At 37.6% G+C, this 25,047-nt stretch overlaps 2 protein-coding genes across 8 annotated transcripts in view; both read right to left on the bottom strand.

Annotated features, from left to right (window-relative positions):
* fmn2a (formin 2a) overlaps nucleotides 1-5,371 on the bottom strand; it is a 41,954-nt gene extending 36,583 nt beyond the window's left edge. For all 3 annotated transcript variants that reach the window (XM_028469422.1, XM_028469423.1, XM_028469424.1), the window contains exons 1-3: nucleotides 5,195-5,371; nucleotides 1,949-4,111; nucleotides 695-858 (exon numbers count right to left, since the gene is read on the bottom strand). In XM_028469422.1, the coding sequence (XP_028325223.1) occupies nucleotides 695-858; nucleotides 1,949-4,067 (2,283 nt within the window). In that variant the 5' untranslated portion in view covers nucleotides 4,068-4,111; nucleotides 5,195-5,371. The remainder of the gene's footprint in view (nucleotides 1-694; nucleotides 859-1,948; nucleotides 4,112-5,194) is intronic.
* A 1,900-nt stretch (nucleotides 5,372-7,271) lies between these two features.
* Nucleotides 7,272-25,047, bottom strand: part of chrm3a (cholinergic receptor, muscarinic 3a) — a 97,865-nt gene continuing 80,089 nt past the window's right edge. For all 5 annotated transcript variants that reach the window (XM_028469532.1, XM_028469530.1, XM_028469531.1 and 2 more), the window contains one exon: nucleotides 7,272-10,981. In XM_028469532.1, the coding sequence (XP_028325333.1) occupies nucleotides 9,013-10,962 (1,950 nt within the window). In that variant the 5' untranslated portion in view covers nucleotides 10,963-10,981 and the 3' untranslated portion in view covers nucleotides 7,272-9,012. The remainder of the gene's footprint in view (nucleotides 10,982-25,047) is intronic.

Below are 25,047 nucleotides of genomic sequence, written 5' to 3'. Positions count from 1 at the left end.
GTGGGTAAATGCATACAAGAGGAAGGGCTCCTGATTTCTATTTACACTGTGTATTGTGCAGGATGCTGATGAGATTTATAAATATCCAAACACAAAAATGGTGTAGAGCTGTCCCTAAGAATCTTGCATTTGCTTCTGCTTCATTTGTCTTCAATAAATGCATTCATGCATCATCACACAAAAGGATGACACAGGTTGTATTTGCAATGCCAATATTGCTCTGGATTACATACATTACTATGAGAAGCCCATTGAAACATTTCTAAAAATAATTTGCAGGTAGTAAAGGTTTTGACAGTTACATAGAATATCCTTATAACCTTTGATTTACCAAATGAAGTACGACTGGATGGATCAGCTGCAGGAGAGCTTGATATGAAAGGCCCTGACAGCAGCTGAGGTGAACTGCAGAGCGAAAAAGCCCTGCAAGTATGAGTCTGTCTGAGAGCTTCTAGAATATTACACAAATGGAGAATTAAAAAATGTATGAACATAGTCACTTAATGCATCAATGCTCTTCAGGTATTTAGATTAATTATACTGCAGTGAATAGAGACATGAAAATAAATTATCATATTGGGTTACATTTGCAGTAGGTTTTGTGATTGTGACGCAAAATCTTAAATATTAGACATAGGTAATATGTAGGTAATAATTCCTTTTGTATGTCATATGCAAAAACTGGTAATCTTACATTGAAGACTGGTGAGACTGGGCTGTCACAGTTGGGGTCCACAGAGCTGTTAGTGAAGGGGTGAAGTAGTCCTTGGACCAACATTCGACGACACAAATCTTTAGCTTCATCTTCATTGGATTCTCCTGCATGATGCAGGCAAAGCCTGTCCAACAAAGTGCGACCTGATGAATGAAGCCAGACGATCCAAAAACAAAACAGAGCTTAGAAAAGAACAATTTGGTTTATTTGAAGACACATTTTTTCACCTAAATTATAGTGCATATTTTAGATGAACACTTTAATTTACAAAACAACACATTAACCGAAAACATGACTTGAAAGGCCTGCTTCACTTTTAGATGTGATAATGAAACGCCTTTATGTGCAAACCTTCTGCCTGTGAATAGGGGTGACAAGAAAAATAGTGTTAATAGCAAGTGTTAAAATGTATCAGCTGCCTGACGCATCCATTAATATCCATCTCAAAAAAGTCTCTTGTCTGACAACAACTGAGAGAAATCAGTATATATATATAAGAACATATGAAAAAACTGATGTATTTAAACACAGAAAAACTCTTAAGTGTGAATGAAATGCTGAACTAGAGCAGTGTTCATTTTGTTGACTAAAAATTATGTAGTCAGTTTTTGTCAACTACATTTTTTTAAGTGACAATAACTAGACCATGACTAACATTAAAAACGTTAAGCAGTACTGTGACATTAAAACAAAATCAACAAAGTGGATGGATTACTCCACCCGGTTTATTTTGTCATGCAATGCAAAACTGTTGCTTTAACATTAACAAGTGTGCATTGTGTTTGTAATTCTGTGCACTAAACCCATTTGGCCCACTGTCATGAAATTTTAGTAATTTAGATAGCAGTTCAGATATATAACCCAGCTCAGTATTTTGGTTGTAGAAATTAAACAGTAAATTAAAAAAACAAAAGGGTAAACTATGAAATATGAACAACCCAATAAAATAATAATAAAACAACCCATATAAAATGATCAACAATATGCCACACATTCTAAAGAGCTTTTTGTGGACCCCAGGGGTCCCTAAAATTAATGGCCTAGCTATGAGGTGGAAACAGCTATTAGAGGAAACTTTTTATTAAGTAAAAGTTCAAAGGCTATAATGTTTAAACGGAAATGTTTTTTTTTTTAATTTTTTTTTTTTATTTAGACTAGACTTTAACCTCTATTGTGTTGCTTGGGTCTTTAACCAGTATCTGTCAACAAAGTACAAATGTTGAGTGGACTCACCAGAGAAGACATCTAGATAGGGGACTGTGCTGCTGGAGCCCTGTCTTCCATAGTGGGCTCTCCTGGACCCCAGTGTCCAAAAGGATCCACCTGTGGTGCTCTTTTCAGGGCTCTCCTGCTCTGACGATGTGGCCTCTCCTCCTATATTACCTCTGAGTTCATCCAGATCAGGGGTCCAGTTTGTTGAACCACTGATCCCAGCAATAGAGCAGGACCTTTGCTTGCGCCTCCTGCACGCGTAGGGTTCAGTGGGGGTGTCTGTTTTTCTTGGGACATTAGGGCTTGTGAAAGGGGAACCTATTGGTGAAGTTAGCTGCCTTGTGGTGGTCTTAACATAGGAGGGGTGGACAGGAGGGTACAGTTTTACAGTGGATGGGGAGCTGGTGGATGTCCGTCTTGATTGAGAGGAAGTAGGGCTGTCTGTGGTCAGCAGATTGATGGACATGCTACTCTTCCTTCTCAGAGACAGGAAATCATAACTAGCAGCGTCCTCTACATCTCTGTCAACAGACAGGTCCATGCTGCTCACACTCTTCTGAGTTCCTATTGGTCCTGGCAGCACAGGATCCACTTGGACACTTGGAATACAGAACGTGGTACTCCTTGCATCCTGAATACCTTGATCTGGGCTTTCCAGGTCATTCTCCATCTCCTCAGCGCTCTCATAAGAGGTGGTGGTGGTCGTTTCTGGGAAACTGTATGTGCTGTTAGTCTTTGGAAAGATGCTACCACTGCTTCTCTCTGCATCAGCAGCTGAAGATGATGGACCACTATCACCAAGCGAGCCTGGACCGGAGGAATTACTTGATATGGTTTTTTCCACATTTCCATTCTCATTGTTGGTCTCTTCAACTTTGGTGTCACTGCCAGCAGGTTGAGGGATAATCCCCTTGTCTAAATTGAAGTGCGGTTTAGAAAGTAGAGTCTCTGGGATTGTGTTCCTCTCAGAGGTTGAGGTAGTCCTTACTTCCAGCAAGTCATCACATGCCACATGTTGGTCTTGTATGGCTTTCTGGATGTCAGAGAGGAGGTCATCATTTTCCGCTGTTGCTGAGTGAAAACTATACTGGTCAGCATCGGATCCTGAACTTGTTTTTCGACTAATTTCCTCTTCCACAGATTGGTGACCAGGAACAGTTGGGTAGCTTAATTCCCCCTCAGTATCTGACAGCATGCCCATCTCATCACCTGACAGAATCACCTCTGCCCTGGTGTTGTGTCCATCCTTGTTGGAGTGTGCTGGCATCCCATCATCCAACATGTCAACTTTAGACAGGCCTTTTACTTTGGAAGTACTCTTCCTGATCTTCATGCCAGAAAACACTGAACCCTTTGACTCATTCTTGGACTTCTTTTTTCCACCATGTTCTTCTCCTTTCTTTAATTTACTGGTGGATTTCTTGGATTTCCTGTCCACCTCTCTCTCATCTGTCTCGTTGTTACAAGCATCCCCTGCAGCTCCACCATCTCCTGCTGCTTTCTTGTGCTTTGCCTCCTGATTCCCCATGCTCTTCAACAGGCGAACACCCTTGGCGAACAAGCCATGCTGCTGGGGTCGACTCTGGCCATGCTGGACTTCCTCCTTGACTGCCTGCGATGATGATCGTCTGTTGGTCAGCGCCCTTCCAGCGCTAGCTAATCCCTGCTGTTTGCCTCCTGCAGTAGACAGCAGCTGAGAGGATGCTGCTACTTCCCCCTGTGCTACTGATGCTGATGATGGGAGGAGGAGGAGACTGGCACTAACATCCGGGGGCTCACGACCACTCACTCCTCGTTCTCCTCCTCCCCCCCTCACTCTCTGATCCTTCCTCTCTTTTTGCCCCTCCTTTTCAGCCCCATCTGCTTCTGCAAACTCAACTGCCTTGCATAACGGGCTGCTGTTTGAGCGTGCAAGTCGCTTGCGCTCTGGAGTTTGCAACCCTGGTTCATTTTCGACTGTTGGTGGAAAAAACTGGTTGGTGCTGTGCTCTAGAATGCTCTGCTCTTGATTGAGTAGCGTGTGGTGCTGTTTACGAAGGAGATTTGTCACACTGCTCTTTCTCCTGCCTTTAAAAGTGGTCGTAAAAAAACTCTCTCTGAGAAAGGGAACTTGATTCTCCACGGTATTGATGGTTTGCATCCCTACCACTCTGGCTTAATGCAGGAGAGACGGAAATTTGCAGTCTGAAGCAAACAAGGAAGAGTACATTAAAATCACATGGATGCCTGTGCATTCACAACAACAGCAGAGGAGAGGCAGTGTGCTAACAGCTGAGTCATGCAGTCAAAAATAGGTCATGCTGACTAACAACTCGTGCATTTTGTGTATTCTTGCATTTTCTATATACATGTGTTATTTCCAACCATTTTCTCTCATCTTTTTTATTTGAAAAATTATTTCAATCATTCAATTTTAAAAATGTGACATTTGTGTCTCTATATTGCTAAATGATTGCTTTATTTATGAAGCCATCTTATTAAGGAAGGCTGGTCACTCATAGCTATACTGATAAAAGCAAGCAAATTAATGGAGAATTAATGAAAAACCTTTTATTCTTACAAATATGTCTAAAAGAACTCTCTTCGAAAAGAAATAAAACACATTTCGAATGTACTTATGTATAGCAAGGGGGGAAAAATTGTTTATTTTAGTCAGGAGAACCACATTAAGATTAATAATCTCTTTTACAAGTGTGTTATGGCAGGAAAAAAGGAATATGGAACTTGATAAAGTTCTCAGTTGTTAATATTTGCCCAGTGTTATTAATTCATTGAATTGATCTTTGATTGAATACCTGTTAAAAACCCATTATCAAATTATACAAAATGTTACTAAACTAAGTAAAGAAACACATTTAAATAATAACAACTGTAGATCTTGTTCTCGAGCTTGCTTTTAAGTGGAAAAAAAGGTTTTCCACAATGTAATAGCTTTATTTATCACCAATGTTTAGGGAGAAATAGTTGTTGAACTAAAGTTCATTCAGCTCATAACTTTAACTTTGTGTCTATGACTGTCCAGTATGATAAACCTTGTATGGGCGTGGTAGAGACAACGAAAACCCATTTACAACCATGTCATTTTAAACCCATGTAACAGACAATTTCACCAGCTTGTAAATACATGTTTTCCCCAAAAAAAAGAAGAAAAAACTAAAGTATAATTATGTTCTCTTTTAAAAGTTAATTTAAGTATTAGCAACAGTAAGTCATAGCTTTAATATCTTTGATACATTACTACTTTATAGATACAGATAGTGTACTTGCCTGTTTAGTGGTGTCTTCTCAGTGGTTCAGCTGTGACTGACGAAAACAACACAAACCGTTGTTTGTCCTGGTCCTCTCCTTAGCCATGGGTCACATGGAGTTGGTACTTCTCATCATCACATGTCTGATATTTGTGGTCATCTCCCATTAGAACAGTCTGACATTCCCTCCACTAACTGTAATCAGGCCTCATCCAGGGACAATGTACAATAATGCAACAGTAAAAAGTGTCTCCTAAAGGTTTTGGTGACTTATACACATTTGTTGCTAATTTAGAATTTTTTAAAAAAAAAAAAAAGTGTCTACACGATAAACAGGGGCAGTTCATTCAGTTCTGTGCTGCGCCAGCCCATCCTGCTGATTAGAAACCCGTTTCAGCTGCGTCTAGTAAACACTTAGCGTTTAGCAGGAAAATTAAGGTTAAAATTGTTTTTTTGTTTTTTTTTTAAATAAAAAAGGGAATGTATTTGATTTTTTATTTATTTAAAGACAATACTTTTAGATGTTTAATTATTATGGAGTTTACCCTGAGTTAGTAAGGGATTATAATAAAATCACCATAAATTAAAATGACTACGTCACTACGTATTGTACGTGATGACGTTAATTTCCATTTATTTTTTTATTTTTAATTTTTATTTACACTAATTAAAGCTGCTGAGGCTGAAACGGTGTGTAGAAGTGCGGTCAGTGTATGTTTTGGTCATTAGATTTTGGATTAAAAAACAAAACAAAAAAAACAAAAACGAGAGGTTAAGATATTTGATTTTAAATTTCTAAAATTAAGATTGAAACTGAAGGTAATTTTCTTAATCAGGGTCAAGAAGGGATAAAACCTTAAAAACAGGTAATTTTCGTTTTCTGTTTACAAAAACGGAAAAAAAAAATAAATAAATAAAAAATGTTTTTTTTTTTTGTTTCTGGTGCGAACGGAAATTGCCCTTTTCAAAGTAAAAGCCCATAAGAGGAGGGTGCTTTGTTTCTGACAGGAGTGGCACAATATAACTTCCCTATTGGTGTTTTCTCTATCCCAGGCTAAATTGTCTTTGGAACCTTACTCTGACATGATTTTTGACATGGCAAAACAAGGTTTGTCATCTGCTAAAATCTCTGCAAAATCTGTTTTTTTTTTTTTCCTGCAATGATGTCTTCTCTGAGACACACTTTTATTTTTGTTCTAAAATCAATATACTGATCCATGTCCATCAACTTATATTACACAACAGCTACGGCACAGCTCTGTCTTTTTTTTTTTTTTAAACATTATTATTATGACAACACTGTCCTGAAAAACGTGCTCTTACTTTGACAACGGCAACTTCCGGCCGCACCTTATGAAGAACCGGTTACTTTTTGTTTCTGTCTTCATTCATTTTTTGTTTTTAGAAACAGAAAATAACAATTTAAACCTTATAAAGAAAAATACCTTGTATTTTAATCTTGATTGTTGAATTTTAAAATGAAAATCAAATAACCAATCAACATACACTGACTCTATACTTTAATATAAGGAGAGATGTTGAAGCAGGCTTGGTTTCTTTAAATTACCTGATAGCAAGTACAGTTTGATACTGGTAATCTAGGAGTGAATACACCGCATAACAAATTACTTTTGAACTGCGACACAAATCATAAACCTTTAAAAATAATGAAAACTGACATGCACATTTTTGGCTGTAAAATATCACCAACATTGACAGATTAAATTTTTTTTTTGTTAAAAAAAAACATTTGTGTGAGTGTTTTTTTTCTTTCTTTTTTTTAAACTAAAAACAAACCAATTTTCCCCCAGTCTTATTTTACTTGTAGACCAACGTCATTCGTAAAAACTAAGTTATCTGCAAAAAAACAACAACATGCACTTAAATGTTTCAAAGTGCAAGACTAAAGGCTTTATTCTAAGAAAAGATACAACATTGGACGTGTCAGGAGCAATAGAACATATTCTGCAAGACTGTATGATACTAAGAACTGCTTAAATGGCTAGAGTCATGAATACAAATGAGATTCAGATTTGCCAATATCCTGCGTACAACTTCTGAATGGCAGGAAATTGAATGCCCCAGGTTTATAATAATAATAATAGTGTCCTGTCAAACTGATCCAGTGCCAAGTTAATATTTTTTACTAAGTTCAGGCATATTGAAAAAAGAAAAAAGTTGGCACACATTAACTTTAGCATATCAATCTGATTTGCATTGACCAATAATACATTTAACAAATTAAAAATCCATAAATAAGCCCCCTATTCATTAAAACAACTTTCTGCCACATGACACAAAGAAGATTCCTTCTGTCAAAAAGATTTATTTAAGCACATTGGCATTTCCAATATTTAGGTGCAACAAACTGCATGTTGTGCTAAACAACATTAACCAAACAAAGTAGTTTCCTTTTTTTTCTGCACGTTTCAAAGTCACACTTTGTGTAAGATAAAAGCATCTAACAGAATCCATAGATATGATCAGAAAATGTATCCATAGATATTATTTCATGATAATACTCAATCATTATACAGTTTATCTGTTGCATTCAATGTATTTTTGCAGCATAGTCATAAATAATGAAATAATTAAATGCAAATAAAGCTTTTAGCATAATTTCAAGTGTTATTTGTCTGGCCACATTTTATATAGTGATAAAAGTTTCTAGTACCACTAGATGTCACCATTGCTCTATCATTCTGAAGATGTTCCTTTCACAAAGTGCTCATTTGAAGTTCACTTTAAAAATGATTTTCTGAAATAATTTAAATCAACACACACATCTTTATTAACAGACACATTGCGTGAGCAGTCAGTTATTGTGTATAAAGTCAGAAATATCCAAATGTACACAAGCAAAATATCCTCACTGTATTCATATAATTTTTTTTTGACATAAAAAGTACATAAAACACAACCAATGTACTTACTGTTGCCACCATAGAAAAAACACAACAATCACATTGAACACAACAGCAGTTCACTGACTGTGGTTCCACACAAAATATTAACATCTCCAATCATTTTTTATTTATTTATTTTTTAAAATCATTTTTAAACTGGCTCAAAAAGTCAGAAATATATAAAAAAAAAAACAAAAAAACAAAGATGCATATCACAAAAATAATATTCATTTTCGGACTTAAAAGTCGAGACAGAGAATTATAACATTTTTTTCTTCATATTTCACCTGACATGGGGAAAGCTATGTTTGTGTCAAAAGGCAATGCACAAAGGTTCCATTAAAAGACATGCTGGTCAAAACTATTGTAGGACAAATCGGTTAAACGTAGAAGCCTGTGAACAGCCTGTGAAAAAAATATTGGCTTTCGGTGACATATCACAGATACTTAGTTTTGTTGGAATTGCAAAACCACTCTGTACATTACAGACCTAGCTACCCACAGAGAGCAACAAGAAGAGAGGTGACTAAGAGATTCTTACCATTTATGTCAATATACCTCAATACTCCAACTGCAATGCAATTAAAAGCCCTTTTCTATTTTTATTTTTTTAACCGTCTCTGCTCATTTTCTCTTTTTAAAAAAAGAGGAAAATGAAAGTAAGTTCTTCAAGATCTGAGGAAAACCTTCATTCTCAGACCGTGACGCTACGCAGACTTTCTCACGCATATAGCTTTGCTAAATGGATGCACCTCACAAACACGCACGGCAGGACCACCACATACGATCGCTGTGTTTGACATATCAGCAGAGAAACAACATGAATGATCTCATCGTGAAGAAACTCCACAAAACATGTGTTTTGCTTGTTTCCTTTCCTCATCTTATGAAAATTACCACTAGTTTTCAACTAAATACCCTTTTCTGTAGTTTACGTCGTTTCCCTGGGAATCCTCCGATGGAAGACCACTGATTGCCTCTGCTGGAACTGCTGCTTCCTCTGCTTTTTCTGGTCCCAATGACACAGCAGTATCATCTTAAAAGTTGTACGGAAAGTCTTGTTGCACAAGGCGTAGCACATGGGGTTGACCGTGCTGTTGACGTAGCACAGCCAGTACCCCACCGCCCACCACGTCTTTGGGATGCAATCCTGACAGAAGGCATTGATGAGCACCATAATGTTATATGGCGTCCACGTGATGATAAAAGCAAAAAGGATGGCACTGAGAGTCTGAGCTGCCTTCTTCTCCTTCACTAAGGACATGCGCTTCCTTTTGGTGATCTGAGTACGTGCTCGAGCTGCAAAACGTTTGGCTATCGCTGCTTCTTTAAAGGACAATGGGACTGAGGGGGGCTTGGTGGCTGTGCTGGTAGTCGTGCTGTTAGAGGCAGATTGTGTGGTTTTTGTTGTACCGTCAAGATTTTCTTGGTTTGATGTGTCTTTGATGGAGGACGTTGATTTATTCTTTTGTGAACAAAAGTGTTGGTGAAAGCTGTTTTCTGAGCTGTTTACACCTTCAGGAGTAACAGTGGCAGTAGTGACAGTAGAAAGGCTGTCTCGGTTGTACTCCGCTCCTCTAAGTGGATCCTCCTCTGAAGCCACATCCAAATCCTCACATGACGTGAGCTGTGAATTAACAGCAGCCTTAATGCCAGGCAGGCTAAGAACTATAGAAAAAATGGCATGACTCTGCGATATCCTCTCTTTTCCACCACCATCCTCATCCTCCGAGGACCCGGAGTGGTCCAAAGAGGCAGCAGCGTCATTGTTATTCCAGCTGTCGCTGCTGCTTTGGTCTGGATCTCCATCAGCCTGCCGGGTACTACCAGGTCTCCATGAACGAACCCCTGGCCAGCAGTGGAAGCGACCAACCAGCTCTCGACATGTGCTCTTTCTCCTGGACAATCTTGTCAGTTCATAGCTGCTGCAGCTTCTTGAACTTCCTGTTTGATGGACAAAACGAGCTTTCCTACCTCCCCCACTCCCACCTCTCCCTCCAAGTCTACCACGGCCTCCCGAACCCTGCAACCCAGCCAGCTCCTTAGAGCGGTTCTGGGTCTCCTTGTATATACGCCAGTAGAGAATACTCATAATTGTAACAGGTAAGTAGAAAGCTGCCATTGCTGTGCAAAAGGTTATAATTGGTTCGGAGAGAAACTGAATGTAGCATTCGTTGGAGGGCACTGTCCTTTCACCCTCAAAGTACTGCCACAGCAGGATGGCAGGAGCCCACAGCACAAGAGATACAAACCAGGCTAGGCCAATCATAATCCCAGCTCTTTTTGTTGTCCTTTTAGCCCGATAGGTCAAAGGCCGAGTGATTGAAAAATAGCGGTCGAAGCTGATAACCAGCAAGTTCATAACTGATGCGTTACTTGCAACGTAATCTATAGCCAACCACAGATCACACGCCCAGTTTCCCATGGCCCAGCTGCCCATCACAAGGTATGCTGTGTAGAGGTTCATGGAAATCACTCCTATTATGAGGTCCGCTACCGCCAAGCTCAACAAAAAGTAGTTATTAACTGTCTTAAGCTGGCGATTAACCTTGAAGGACACCACGACCAGAATGTTGCCAATAATGGTGACCAGTGACAGCATGCTAGTCAGTAAGACAATGAGAATGACCTGCCACATGGGGTGGCCACCCAAGGGATCAAGGTGTGCTGGTTTACTTCCATTTTGAGATTCTTGGGTGAGGTTCAAAAGTGCGCTTGCGGAGGAGGAATTCTCATCCAGAGCATCTGGATGAAAGTCTGGCCAGGGGGATCCTCCAATATCTCCTCCATGGTAGACATTGGGATGGAGGAAGGCTCCAGCTAATGATGCTGATGTGTTGGCAGTCAGGGAGACCCCAGGGTCTGTGCTGTTGAAGCTCATTGTTATGTTCTGGCATATTCTGCAGAGAGAGAGATAGAAAAGCAGGGAGAAAGGAGTGAAGAAAGAACAAGTGACGAGTTAATATTTCCAATATGAACCAGTAGGTGATGCTCTGAACCAATTCTGTCAAACTGGGTGTCAAGATGTTTTGGTCTCATTTGTCTTTCCTGGTAAATAAATCACTTCTCGGGTAATAAGAGTAGAATCTGCATGCAGACACACCAAAACAAAATACACATTTAATTACAATGTGCATCATCTGACCACAACAAGATTAAATGACACCACTTTAGGTAAGAGAGTAAGATTGCAATCAGCACCATTATACATTACAGCACACAATGCAATGGCACAGTCAATCCAGGATGTAGAAGTGCTATGTACAAAAGCTGCACTTTAAATGACAATAGGCTTTGCAGGGAGGTTTAATGCTGTAGGCTCAGAGGTAGACTGAACACACACTACTGATTTAAAAACAGAAATTGTCTCTCGCATCTGGTCTGACTCCACACAGTGAAACCGATTGCTTGTGGTCTGTGTTGCAGCATTTGAGCAGAAACTTCTGAATGACTTTACAGCTATTGAAAGTGCCGCGGTGCTTGTGTTCTGTCTGAAAGCAGAGGATTTATTGGCAATTCCAACTCTAGATTTCTGGGACTATATGATTATGTATTTTTTGCATTTGCCTTTATTGTTGTTAGTCTATTTTTTTTAACTTGTATGTTCGTGTATTTGTTTTAACAACTGTCTTTGAGTTTTTGAATGAATTATTAATGAATGCTTAGAATGTACCCATTTACTTACTGAGAAGGAGACACATTTTAGATAAGGTAATATGATGCGATGATAAATATAAGGGAAGAGAAAATATAGCATAGTAAAAGCATTTAGCACATTTTGATTTTGATGTGGTAAAAAAATAAATCTAGAACTTTTGTATAAAATGTTTGATAGAATTTGGTCAGCTGACATATTTTATTATAGATTGATTTTTTTTTTACTACATGTGGTTAAATTATTTAGAATTAAGTCAGAGAAGTTCTGGCTTTTCTTTCAGGTAAACATTGTTTTTTTTATTTCTATTCTACTCTGACGGCAAATTAACTGGCATACTTGCGTTAGACGCACAAGTTCTATCAAGTGTAAATAAATAATTGTTTAATTTTTAAAAAATTAATTATTGAAAATGTATTAAAATCAGTGTAGTAAAAATAAGGAAGTAGCAAAATAAGTTTAAAATCCATTTTCAAGTACTGTATGGTTTCTAAATAAGTGCATACCTGTGGTCATGTGATTTTTCCAGGTTGTACCCCACTATGTGCCTTTATAAGTGGGTTTTTAGCCTGGAGTGCATGTTAAAGATATTTGGAATCTCTCATATTTACATTGTTTTTAGATCGTTTGTAGTGCAATCACGGGATATTACCCCTTTCTTTTTAGTGTAGTGATTTAAATTTTTATTTATATTTTTATTACATTTTCAAATCGACGCACGAACCACCAAACACAACATTTATACACAACATAAAAAGCACTTTCATCCCTCAGCAGTACCATATTGTCCAAATGACAATCACACACACTACATCTGCTCTCATGGGGTAAGATATTTGAGGGTGAGTGTGGAACCTCCCACTGAGCTGTAAAGAACCCCAGTCGCTAACAGCGTCCCACAGCCGCTTGTGACACTGAGCACACACTGTCACAACGTTATCAAAAGGTGCCCTGCTGTCCCTAAAACACATCTCTAAGTGTGCCCCATGTGTACAATGGTAAATGAGCAAAAACATCGCATTCGTGCATTGTGTACAGCGTATCTGCACGAAATAGAATATGCAAAGATGCTGAAAACTAGTGCATAATTGAATAAATGTAAATAACAGGAACAGTTTGAATGCGCTAAAACATGATGGAACAAAATAAAGAAGTTATAGACTCAATTCTAATGTGCAAGAAGGACAGTTTCAAACATTTTTTATTGGCTTACAGGGAAAAAAGTGTTTGTGAAATGATAAGGCCATCAACAGTAGACAAATCTGTTCCTATTCCTGACACAAAAGGTGAGATATAGTCTTTGGATGAGTTAATATATATATATAAAAAATAAATTAAAAAATTACAGTGAGGTGCTGTTAATGCAGAAGAAGATTTACAGCAGAAATACCAAAAGTCATTCAAGGTAAGCTTTCTTTAAAAAACCACTTTATTGCATCCCTTATGATAGAAACTCTTCCCTTGCATCATTTATCTTATTTACATGAAGCATGTCACTCGTTGACAGGTAAACACCCCCAAGTGAACAGAGACTGTGTTTTGGAAAAAAATATGTCACATCAGTCAGCTGAAAAGTGGGCAAAATGTCAACATTTAAAAAACAAACCAAACACTTACAGGGTGGAAATAGTGTTCAGTTTTTATATTGAATGTTGTCTTTACAAAAAAATAAATTATACCCCTCCCTCCCTCCCAAATGCTGTAAATCTGGGGAAAACATTGGTTACTACCTATACAAAAAAAGGATATATTTTCACTGTCATTTATTTATGTCTAAAGTACGAAACTTTAATTTTGTCAAAATTTTAACCAAAGACAGATCATATTCCATGAAAGATTCCTTGAAATTATGGAGGGGATCTGGATCAATACATTGATTCTGGATCAGTTTCCAAGATAAAAAAAAAACCAGATATATATTATCATTGACAAAAATTGATTGACTTTAATGAAATTTGATTCACTTATGTCTGGTTGGTTCCTCTATTGCCCGACCAAGTTTCATCTGGATTGAATCCGAATTGAGCATTTTATCACCATCTTTTGAAAAAAAATGGGCGTGCCCACACATTTAGGCCTGGTACTGTATCGTTAATAATGGAATGGATAGAAATTTCTTCCAAACCTTTGAATGATTATGGTACCTTGATCAAGATCACTGATCCAGATAACTGCCAATATCTGACAAAGAGGATATTTAGCTCTCTGAGTGCTGTTATTTAGAAAGCGCATCAAATGTAAGAAATAATTGGGAAAAGTCTCTGAAATCACACAGAAGACAGAACATTCAGCAAGTTTATTTAAGCATGCACCAAAGCTGTTTATATCATTTCTTTTTTACATTTGTAATGTAAATTTTTTACGTATAATAGTTTACTTCAGCAAAATTCTGTAAGTGTACATGAAACATTAATGCCCTGATGTTGCAATGCATAATGTAATGTAATGTAATGTATTGTAAATAACAGATGCACCATAGGTGGGTTAGACCTTTGTCATCCACAGCTATTACACATTTACTCCATTTATTGTGTTTCTTATATTCTCTCCCAGACCAACATTAACGTAAGCTTGACTCCCTGAAACGAAGGTGTGCCAGTTCCAGAGCACAAAGCGATCAATACTCATTTACTGTGCTGCTACACAACTGTTCAGTGACATTTGGCAACATTTGTTTCAAGCATGACAGGACAGCGAACTCCTCGGTGATTCCACGAATCACTCTAAATGATTAGATGTCTTATTTGTACTAGTTTCAAGCTTTCATATAAGTTATCCATGTTGCTTGTTGTTATTAACTATTTTAATTTCTCAAAGGCAACTCAGGGTTATAATAGTAAACATACATTGGTCTTTTCTCTCAGTGTTGAAGGTTAAGTGATTTATTCATGAATATTAAGCCCGGCAGTGACTTAAAGCAGTGTTTCTCATATGGGGGTACGTGTACCGCGAGGGGTATGCAATGGTATTACAGGGGATACTGAGAGAGAGGGAGAGAGAGAGGAAGAAAGGAAAATTAACAAATGTGAACATGAAAATAATGGGTTTTATAATGTTTATCTTTAGTTAACAATGCTAATCACAATAATGATGGAAATTATCTTGTTTTGGTCCCACACCAAGCGGGAGATGACCAAAAATGATCAAAACTATAGAAATAAATCTATACTGGAGGCACAAAATCAGTGTTTTTCAACCTTGGGGTCGTGACCCCATGTGGAGTTGTCTGGAATTTTAATGGAGTCGCCTGCCATGTCTAGTAAATGATAAAAAAATAATAATAGCTGATTAAAAACATATTCTTAAATATTAAAACAACACACAATATTAACTGTATTCTATACTCTAGACTTTCTCAAATATAAATCTATTTATCGGACAAAGGGGGTACTTGTGTTCAGAAATACGAGAAAGTTTGAGAACCACTGCCCCAAAGGATCTAAAAGCCTTACTAGCCTTTAGTAGAATACAACTATCTGTCCACCAGCAACTTTTTGTCAGATTGTCATCCTGTAGCTGTGTTTTATAAATGACTTCCAGAGGAATACACACTAAGCAATGGTGTGTGGTAGGGGTGTTGAAAAAAAATGATTCGGTGATATATCGCAATATATTTAATAAAGTGTTTCGGAGGGCTGGTGACTTAAAAAGTCTTAAAAAGATTGTACTTCTTGTAGTGTTGACCTTTGACAGCATGTGCAGACAAAAAAAAAAAAAGGTGATATATCGCGATATTACGTCGCACGATTCTAAATGCATCCATATTGATTTTCATAAAAAAAATTTAATTATTAACCTTTATTTAACCAGGAAAGTGTTTTGCACTGCAGGAGACATTGTAACTGCACAAAGTAGTGTTTGTTCCAAAAATCTAAAAAGAAAGTACTAACATTCTGCATAAAATAAGCCAATAAAATGTATTTCATAGATAATGTTCTCATGAAGGTGTACACATTTACAGATTAGTTGTTTCTTAACTCATATATATACATAAAAAATCGCAATAATCACCTTATACTTTAATATCGGGATATATTGTATCGTATCAAATCGTGACCTATGTATCGGGATACAAATCGTATCGCCAGATGCCAGGCAACACACACCCCTAATGTGTGGTGTACACAGCTCATGATCTGCACACAATATAACAGTTGTAGTTGCTCCAAATACACGAGAGATTATCCCAAGTGCCTGAATCCTTTACCAGTTATCAATGGCACCCAGCAAAACGATTAGTGTGTCACTTCACCTCCTTGCATTGTTACTTTATCAGACTCGGCTGCCGTCAAGCCGCAGTCTGTTTATGGCTCCTGGTGCCACTGTAAGCACGACTCAGACACAGCGCCGCAGTAATCTGGATTGCCGCAAAAAAGTCACCTTAATAAAAGGAGATCTCTTGGCTGCCCATGGTCATAAAGGAGAATAAACAAGGTTAGGGCAGAATAATTATCCTGAGCTGCTTCCTGGTATTAAGGGACTGGCGGCGGGAGTTCTTCCCTTGTACAGACGCTCCTGCATGTAGTCCTGGTTCTCCAGGCAGAATCATTACATATATTCATCCCTCAACTAAAAGACTACAGAAGTGATGATATTTCTGGCAATGCATGCTGTAAGTTGTTGATGCAAAAAAAAAAAAAATTATTAATTTCTGGCCAAGCTTAAGAAACACTTAAAAATGTGTGAAACTTTAAATCCAAAAATAACTACAAACAGTGTTGGGACTTAATGTACTTTGAAAAATGAGCTGGAAATACTCCTTCTGAAAGGATAAGCTACGGTCAAAAACAGAGATTCATCCACCTTCTTATTCTTACCACTTTATTTAGAAACCTAGCCTGGCCTATATGTAGGCAGGGCATTTTTCTCTTTCATTAATTTGTTTCCTCTTCCCATGCTCCCCTACCTTTGTTCCCTGTCTATCTACAACTTAAATCTAATTTTATTATCTCGAGGCTTTCAGGTCATCCAAGGTAATAAATGTCCACTTCCTCTAGTGAAAAAATATGACAGCTTGCTTTATGGGGGAATTCCTTTCCAATTTGGACAGGATTACAATCACGTTTCCCACTCTTTGTCTATAAGTGACACAGATATATGACGTTCTGGGTGCACTTGTCTTAATCGTTGCAACAGGAAAAAACTCAACACTTGTAAAGAGTCTGACATGATGCAAAAAAAAAAAATGCACATAATTTACGTACTTATATTTAGTCTTGGAGAATTATTTAAATACGTTAGAGAAAGGAACAGTTGTAGGGATTAGAGTAATAGACAAAATTCACAGATGGACTTTTTTCCAATCTGAAATGTTATTTATACAAAATATTTTGGTGATTACACTGAAAAGTAAATATGTCTAAGATTTATTTAGAATGTCTTCTGTGCACTGAAAGTGAAACCACCTCCAGTTTTCCACACCACCAAAAACATGAATGGTAGGGAACTGCTCATGGGTGAACCCACAACTCTCGTCTTTGATGTTTTTGTTCTATTCATCAACCACCAATAACGTGTGATATTATCTCTCATCTTTTAAAAGTAAACTGTATGATTAAAACACGGTACATCAAAAATATGGGCATTGTGTATGAAATTACATAGAATCTACTGCATACCAGCAATTGTTTGCATTGTAAAAGTGAAATGAACAATTAATCTTCATAGTTTATTTACTAGTATAAGTGCTTTAAAAAACAAACTAGAAAGTACTCAGAGAGCGCAGACCGTCACCATTCCATAACAGTCCCCCATATTGCATATCACCTAAATGTTACCAAGATTGAGGAAAACCTGTTTATCCATGATGTTGGTTTTCTTTCAGATCCGGATGAAACTCAGTGGTATGATAGAGGAACCAGTCAGTTATGAACCAAAATGTGAACTTTGGAAATGTCGCCAATGGTTTGAGGTAGGGATTTTTCCACTTAAAAACTGATTCAGTAGTCCCTCGTTATAATGCGGTTCACCTTTCGCGGCCTTGGTGTTTCGCAGATTTTTTTTACAGTGCAATTTTGCATGCCTTTTTTTTTTACAGTGTATGAACGCGCATTGTGTTCTGCGTCCTGATTGGCTAAGGGAGAACCAATCACAAAATGTCAATATGTCCAGATTACATACAGTACAAAGTCAATGGATAGACGCGGCTCAGATGCAAAATCTTTCCTGTGCGGCGATGCGGTCCGATCTGCCCGTCATTTGTTGACGATGATGTCGGACACCGGTCCGTTCATCTATTCAACCATGGAGTAGAAGCTGTGTGTGACCGCCTGGAGCTGTTTGACACGGCCTTTATAACCGGGACCGGACTAGGAAGGATTTATGTGGAGGAGAATCAGCGAGGAGGCGGTAGTAGCAGGTAAAAGTTCTCTCTGTAGTTTTCATCTTTGAAAGTCGGCATTGAGCTAGCATTAGCCGCTAATCACACAGGCTTTTTTCACTGGTGGTTTATGTTTGTGAGTGGAGAAAAATGTCGACGTCTGTCTGAGAAAAGTGTATAAGGTGTGTGGGGAGGGGTTTACAGCCTTAAAACATGTATAATAAATGTAAAAAAATAAAGCTGACTACTTCACGGATTTTGCCTATTGCGGGTTATTTTTAGAACGTAACCCCCTCAATAAACGAGGGACTACTGTACTGACCTGGATAATTTCCAAAATCTAATCACTTGTTCCTTTGCCCATTTCAAATATTTCACTGAAAAAATCATGTATATCTGCCCATTAGTTTTTGAGTTAGACCGTTCACAAACAATAATAATAAATGAATAAAAGCTGGCAAAAACATAAACTCTTTGGTAGAAGAAACACAAACCATTAGGACTCTAGCATTCTAAGTAAGACAAATAGTTTCTAATCACCCCTTACCAAATGAAGCATTACCAGCGCCCCTCCTCCTGAACTGTTTTCCATGTTCATGCACCACACGCAGCCTCCTCCCATAAACACAACCCTCATGTGTATAGCTCCGTCCCTGGACAGCTGCCCAGTTGTGGCTTGTTGTGCAGAGCTGCATAATGACATATTCAATCCATTCAGGTGTGTTGAAAGTGAGATCTGGACTGAAGTGGACTGCACACTTCTAGAATTAGGTTTGTGAACCCTTGCTCTGATAATAAACCCGCATCTATGTCCTTAACCAAAACTCAGTCAGTTTTTAAATTCTGGGTCAGTTTACGGTCATTGAATCAAGCTTGTTCATCTTCTGTCAGAAAGGAGGTGAATTCTGGTTCTTGCTCATTGTAAATACGCGACAGATGGCCTTGTGCTTTAAACACAACCCTTGCCACCGTCTTCAGGCAGCAACAGCATCACCACCAGCTTGTGGATCAATCTCAGTCTGCACGACGAAGTCTTTTTTTTTTATTAATTTAAAGAAACAAAGCGTGTTTCCATCAATATGAAACAAAGCTAGATCAGTATTTGGAATTTGTCTTCTATGTGTCATCATTTCTTGTTAAACAGTGTATGGCATCGCACATATTCTATGTGCAAAAACATTCGCACGATCTGTCAATTATGTTGAGGGCTGCACTTTGTGAACGTCTATTTTTAGAAATGCCCCTGTAGCTCACGTCGTCTGTCAGTGCAGCATTTGCAAATGTAAAATAAAACCCCTGGGTTGCTTGAATATTTGAGTTTTTATTTACAAGCAGGGCAGCTGGGCCGTACACTTGAAACAAAATCAATGATCCACACACACAAGGCACTGGGGGTGGTGGCAGTCTGTTGTGTATTGTATTTCACCCTGAAAAGAATCACCTTCACCGTTCTAACTCAGTGTGACCTGAATTATACATGGAATATGTGTGAATGTCAAATCTCATTGAGCTACAACATATTATTTGGTAGTATAAACAGAGCAGAGCTTTGGCCTCATAAGATGACCTAGCATAGACTGAAATCCTTTTGATATAAGGCAACGTTTTAATTTATTTGCTCCTTTTGCAGCTTTGTTTAGTGAATATTTGCAATAATAAATGCAATAAAAAGGAAATGTATGGATGCAGCTTCACTTTTCTATTTGGTAACAAGTGTTCTTTACATATAAAAATAAACACTTTTATTAAAGGAATATTCTTACTATGTCATCAAAGTGCTTGTCGATGGCATGATGTGCTTTTCCTTGCCATAACACTTTCTATGGCTAATTAATAACACAAGCAGAAGTTGGGGAATTCATTACTAGATCACACTTGATGTATTGCAATGCACCTGTGGGTTTTTGCCTCTTCCTGCACATATCAAATGTATTCTTTTTTTGTTGTTGTTATTTTTAATTTTTTGATTGTTTTCTTTGAATTATGTGCTGAAAAAAAATAAACTGAGCGATTCTGCAGGAATACAGCCCATAATTCATTGCTCTTCCTGTCATTACTGAAAAAGGAAAGTGAACCATTCCTTTAGTTACACAGGTTTACAGAGACATAAATATCATTTGTGCTGCTGACACAGCTGATGTTCAAATGACAAATACAAACAATTTTAAGTACCATGTCAGCCTTTTTGGAATTGAATTTACAACCTCACTGTCTGAGGTAACGTCGAGGGGAACTAATGGCAGAAACATGTTTTTGATAAAAAGCTGCAATGGTTTTTTGAAAATCATACATTTTTGTACTGATAATTTGTTTAAGCCCTGAACAAACATGATTTATAACATGTTGCATGGTTTAAAAAAGTTCTGCAGTGATACTGGCAATTATTTTGCATTAGTTTCAAGTGTAAAGAGTATTAAGGTTTAGGTTTAAACAAATGAGGAATAGTAACATCATATGCATCATATCAAGAACAAGACGATGATCGTCCAATCAGTGCTGATACTCCCCGTTAGATTGTTAAAATGTGTTTTTTTTCTAAATGATATACAACACTAATAAGTATGAATTTGCAATGCATAAGGAAAATCCATTTGTTAAAGGAAACACGTTCCTCCTCTCACAATATCTGTGTTTAAATGTGTGCGACCCCCTTTGTGATCATATTCAGTGGCTTTATGCCAAGAGGAATTATCCTGCTGACTGCTGCATGGGCAATAGGAAATAGTTTCAGTTAAGACTTAAAAGAAGAAGAATATCAAGACTAATTAATAAAGGGGAAGGCCAAACAGATAAAAGCAGATGCAGGTTGACATCAGGTTAGAAAATCTGTCTGGACAGACAGATGATCAAAAATGGTAATCATGCTACAGATTTAGAGGCATTAATCTGTATCACAAAATCAAATAAATGTACAGTTTAGACATCTAGTCACCTTTTCGGGTATGTTTTCTGAAGCACTTACACGAGAACATAATAGAGAAAGGGTTCACAACAAAAAATTGGATTGCAGACCAAAAATGTTCTTTTTCTTTGGATTTGAAAAAAGAAAGAACCTGTGCTTTTATTTTGAAGGAAATAATTTATGCTGCAAAGTACCATCAATTCAAACCTTTGAACTCAGGGACGCAAGGAAATATAAGGCGATGTCTTTAGTAAATTACATTATGTATAAAAGGCAACTAATTGTGCTTTACATGATTGAAAATGCAACATTTAGACAAATTATAAAATATATACTACAGTGCAAAGTAGGAATAATAGGTATTTATTCTGTTTACTCAAGTTCATTTGTCAGTGTTTACCTAATGAAGAAACCCCAAAAGAAGTTCGTACTTTTTACACTTTTTCAGTATTTATGTAGAAAAATTTCTTCCTAAAATGTACCTTTTCAGTTTTGATATAAAGAAACGCTAACCAAGAGTAAAAGACAGTATTTCCCTCCAAGCATTCCTTTCTAAAATCTGCATTTTCTTTACATAACGTGTGAAATAACACCAAACAAACATCTTTGTCTTTTTTTTCCTTTTTTTTTTACAACATTGCAATAGCATCCTTTGCAGGCTTCAAATGTTGGAATGCAATGAGAAAAATCTCCCTGTAGAAAGGGAGGCGGTGTGTGCTGTTGTGCTTCTGACCGTTGCCTACGAGCTCATGGGATTTCACACACATCCTCACCTCTGCGGTGGGTCTCTGCTTTTTGACAGCCTTAGTAACAAGCTGCTGGAACTCTTTAGGCATGGCACTCTTAGACACTCAGGCATGCTCGTGTGTGTGTGTGTGTGTGTGTGTGTGTGTGTAAGACAGAGACCAAAGAAGAAAAATAGTGAAACAAAAAAGGGGAGGTAGTGGACGAATGTTTCAAAGATATGTCAAACCAAAAGAGGTTCTACAACTTTAGGACAGTGTGTGTAGAACGCTTTGATTCTCACGATAAATCTGAGTCTGGATGAAGTCCAAAAGCATACCTTCAGTCTTACTTTCTTTCTAAACAAAAGTAAAGTTACTGCGACGGAAACAAGGATGAATTCCATGGTGAATGTCATTGTGAGCTAAGAATTTTCGAGTGACAGTTACTAAACGCCCCTGATGAAACGCTACGCGGCGAGAAACAATGACGTTTCTCGTGAGGCTAATTCCAAGTCTGAACCTCTGCCTGCACTCAACTACACACCCCTACACAGATGCTCTACACATGTAACTAATAGGGCTATTGCGATCAATCCTTAAAAGGAAGTGCAACCATCTGACTATTGAACAGGCACTCAAAAGCGGGGCAGAGGGAGAAAAAGCACACACTCTGCTGTGTAAACACGCTCCTGCGGGATGGAGAGAGGTCTTCAAAATGCTGGAGGCAGAAAGTATGGGGCTTGTTCATGGGGTGCATGAGGAGGAGGAAAAGAAGGTGAAAGTATACTCTACATGACTTGGAATGTGAGAAGAGACATAAGCAGTCACACTTCCCAGCTGAAAAGAAGAAGATACTCAGCACGTGTTTACCCTCAAGGAGCAGATCAAACATCTCAATCTCACTTACAAAAAAGTCTATTTAAGTTTACTTAGGATATACTTATTTTAAAATAAAAATTAAAAAGTATACTTTCAGTTTACATTTTATGTACTAACACTTAAAAGCGCATCACCTTAGTAAACTTGCAGTACACTGAAATGTACTGCAAATGTATACATTAAAGTACAAGTATACTTTATACTTGCATTCAAACTTCTGATATACTTAGTACAAGTGTTTGAACTACCTTTAAGTATATTCAGCTTGTGAATGTGCAGATTTTAGTAATTGCAGCCTAATAAATATCTTTCTCCCCACATCCATAATGGCTTTATAGTGATAAAATGTGACACTTATTTTTGTTTTTTTGTTGAATTCTTACCTTTTTATTAAAAAAACAAAACACATGTCTATTAGTAGGATAGGTAGGTTAACAAGTCTATGTGAAATATAGGTAAAAGTATATTCTGTAGTAGGAGTGTGACCATATCTCGATACGACGATACATCGCGGTATTTTTTCGCACGATTGATTATCGATATGCTCGCAATAAGTGTCGATTATCTTTTTTCTTTTCAAACCTTTTCTGTTTTTCCACTAAAATGTGCAGGTAGATCTTAACAGAAATTTTGTCACTGTTTGTCATTGAAGGATCCAATATAATTTGTTCACTGTAATATTGCACTATAATGGTGTCACTGGTAAGAAATACCTTATTTTTTGTTTACAGAAAGCATTATTGGAGATACTTCGTTTACATTTGTATGTTGACACTTATTTATAGAAATGTTTCACTAAAATAGTGTCACTGTTCATAGGACACTTTTTTTGTCTTTCAGAGATATAAAATAAAAATAGTGTTTTTTCACTTAGTGAGATTTGTATCGCATATCATATCGTGAGGTACCCAGAGGTTACCACCCCTATTCTGAAGTCTACTGCTAGTATATTGGGTAAATGTATTTGGTACCAATAAGTATACTGAGCAAAATATACTTAAACTATACTTAAGTATACTTAGTATAATGCATTTTAGGTGTACTTCTTTTTGCTAAAGGTCCAATTTCAGGACAGTGGGCGTGTCATTTGATGAAGACCATGTCCATGTGCCGACACAGGAAAAAAAAATTACACATAAGGTCCTTGTGCACTCTTCAGAGCAGATGTGCTTACAGAAGCCTGACATCCACTCCAATGTACAGACGAGAGTTCACCCAAAGAGGTGTGGCCTCTGTCACACACCGTGTCTCTCTTTCACTAACACACTTACAGGTATGCAAACACACATATCGTCGGCCGCCTAGAGTGCGTAAGCTTTGGAGAGGAGTGTCAACACGGTGATTATGAGAAAGTCTTGAAAAGCGTCCAAGTTTTGTCATGGCACAAAGAAAAGGAGCTGCTGACAGGAAGGGTTGCAATCCAAACAGAGTCCTAGCCCACAGACAAGCATACACACAGGGAACAAACCATGCATATTGCAAACAATAAGAACACGCACACACACACGCACACACACATAAAATATCTGACATTCTGCCCATTTCACCCAAACATTTCTTACCCATAACATCTAAATCAGTGTTTCTCAAATGGAGGTACATGTACTCCTAGGCCGGGATAATCAAATATATGGCATTTTACAATGTTTACTTTTAGTTGAAACTTATCTTAATTACAACGTGTTTTTCACAGATAAAAATCACAAAGTGATGGACAAATATTTCAGTTACATCCCATCTAAAGCAAAATCAGGGGTAGGTGGGGGTTGGGGATTTAGGGTGTAGAAAGGCAGGATTACAGGGAGGAGAAAAAAAAGGATTGACAGCCACTGGGGGACGCGTGCGTGCAGCCTCTGTAGGCGCTCCACATGCTCCTGTACTTGGATTCAGAAATAAGAGAAAGGGGGTATTTGAGCCAAAAAAGTTTGAGAACGGTTGATCTAAATACTAGGGGTGTAACGAGTAGTTGGAGCAACAATTCGATTTGAATCACGATTCGTTGTTGCCAATTCGATTCAAGGACGATTGGTTAATTTAGAATGATTCAGTGACTTGAATGTGACTCAGTAACTTTCATAGAGTCCTGATGTTTCTTGTAAGGGAATTGTCTATACATGTATTCTGAACATAAACAAACAAGTCAACAACATTTAATGGCAAATGCATTCACATTTTATTTGAATAAAGTCCAACCAACACTTCAGTTTAAATTAACAGGAAGTGGACCTTTTCTGCTCTCATTTTCAATACTAATCCACGTTTACCTGAATCTCCTGCTTATTTTTTAATACATCAAAATAATACAATGTTAATATAAAAAAAGTAACCAAGATCTGTTCGAGTTAAATAAGCAGTGGTTGAACCTGCTACTTTTTGTTTTAACATGATGGTTATCATGAGGCTTCTGCAGAGCTAATGCTAACAGGCTAATGCTACATGTACTGCTGCTGCTGTGAACGCTACCAGAATATCTCCATCATCTGTGT

The sequence above is a fragment of the Gouania willdenowi genome, chromosome 15, assembly GCF_900634775.1.
Source record: "Gouania willdenowi chromosome 15, fGouWil2.1, whole genome shotgun sequence".
NCBI lineage: Eukaryota > Metazoa > Chordata > Actinopteri > Blenniiformes > Gobiesocidae > Gouania > Gouania willdenowi.
The sequence above is the reverse complement of the archived record's forward strand: the minus strand, read 5'-3'. Positions and strand labels throughout refer to the sequence as shown.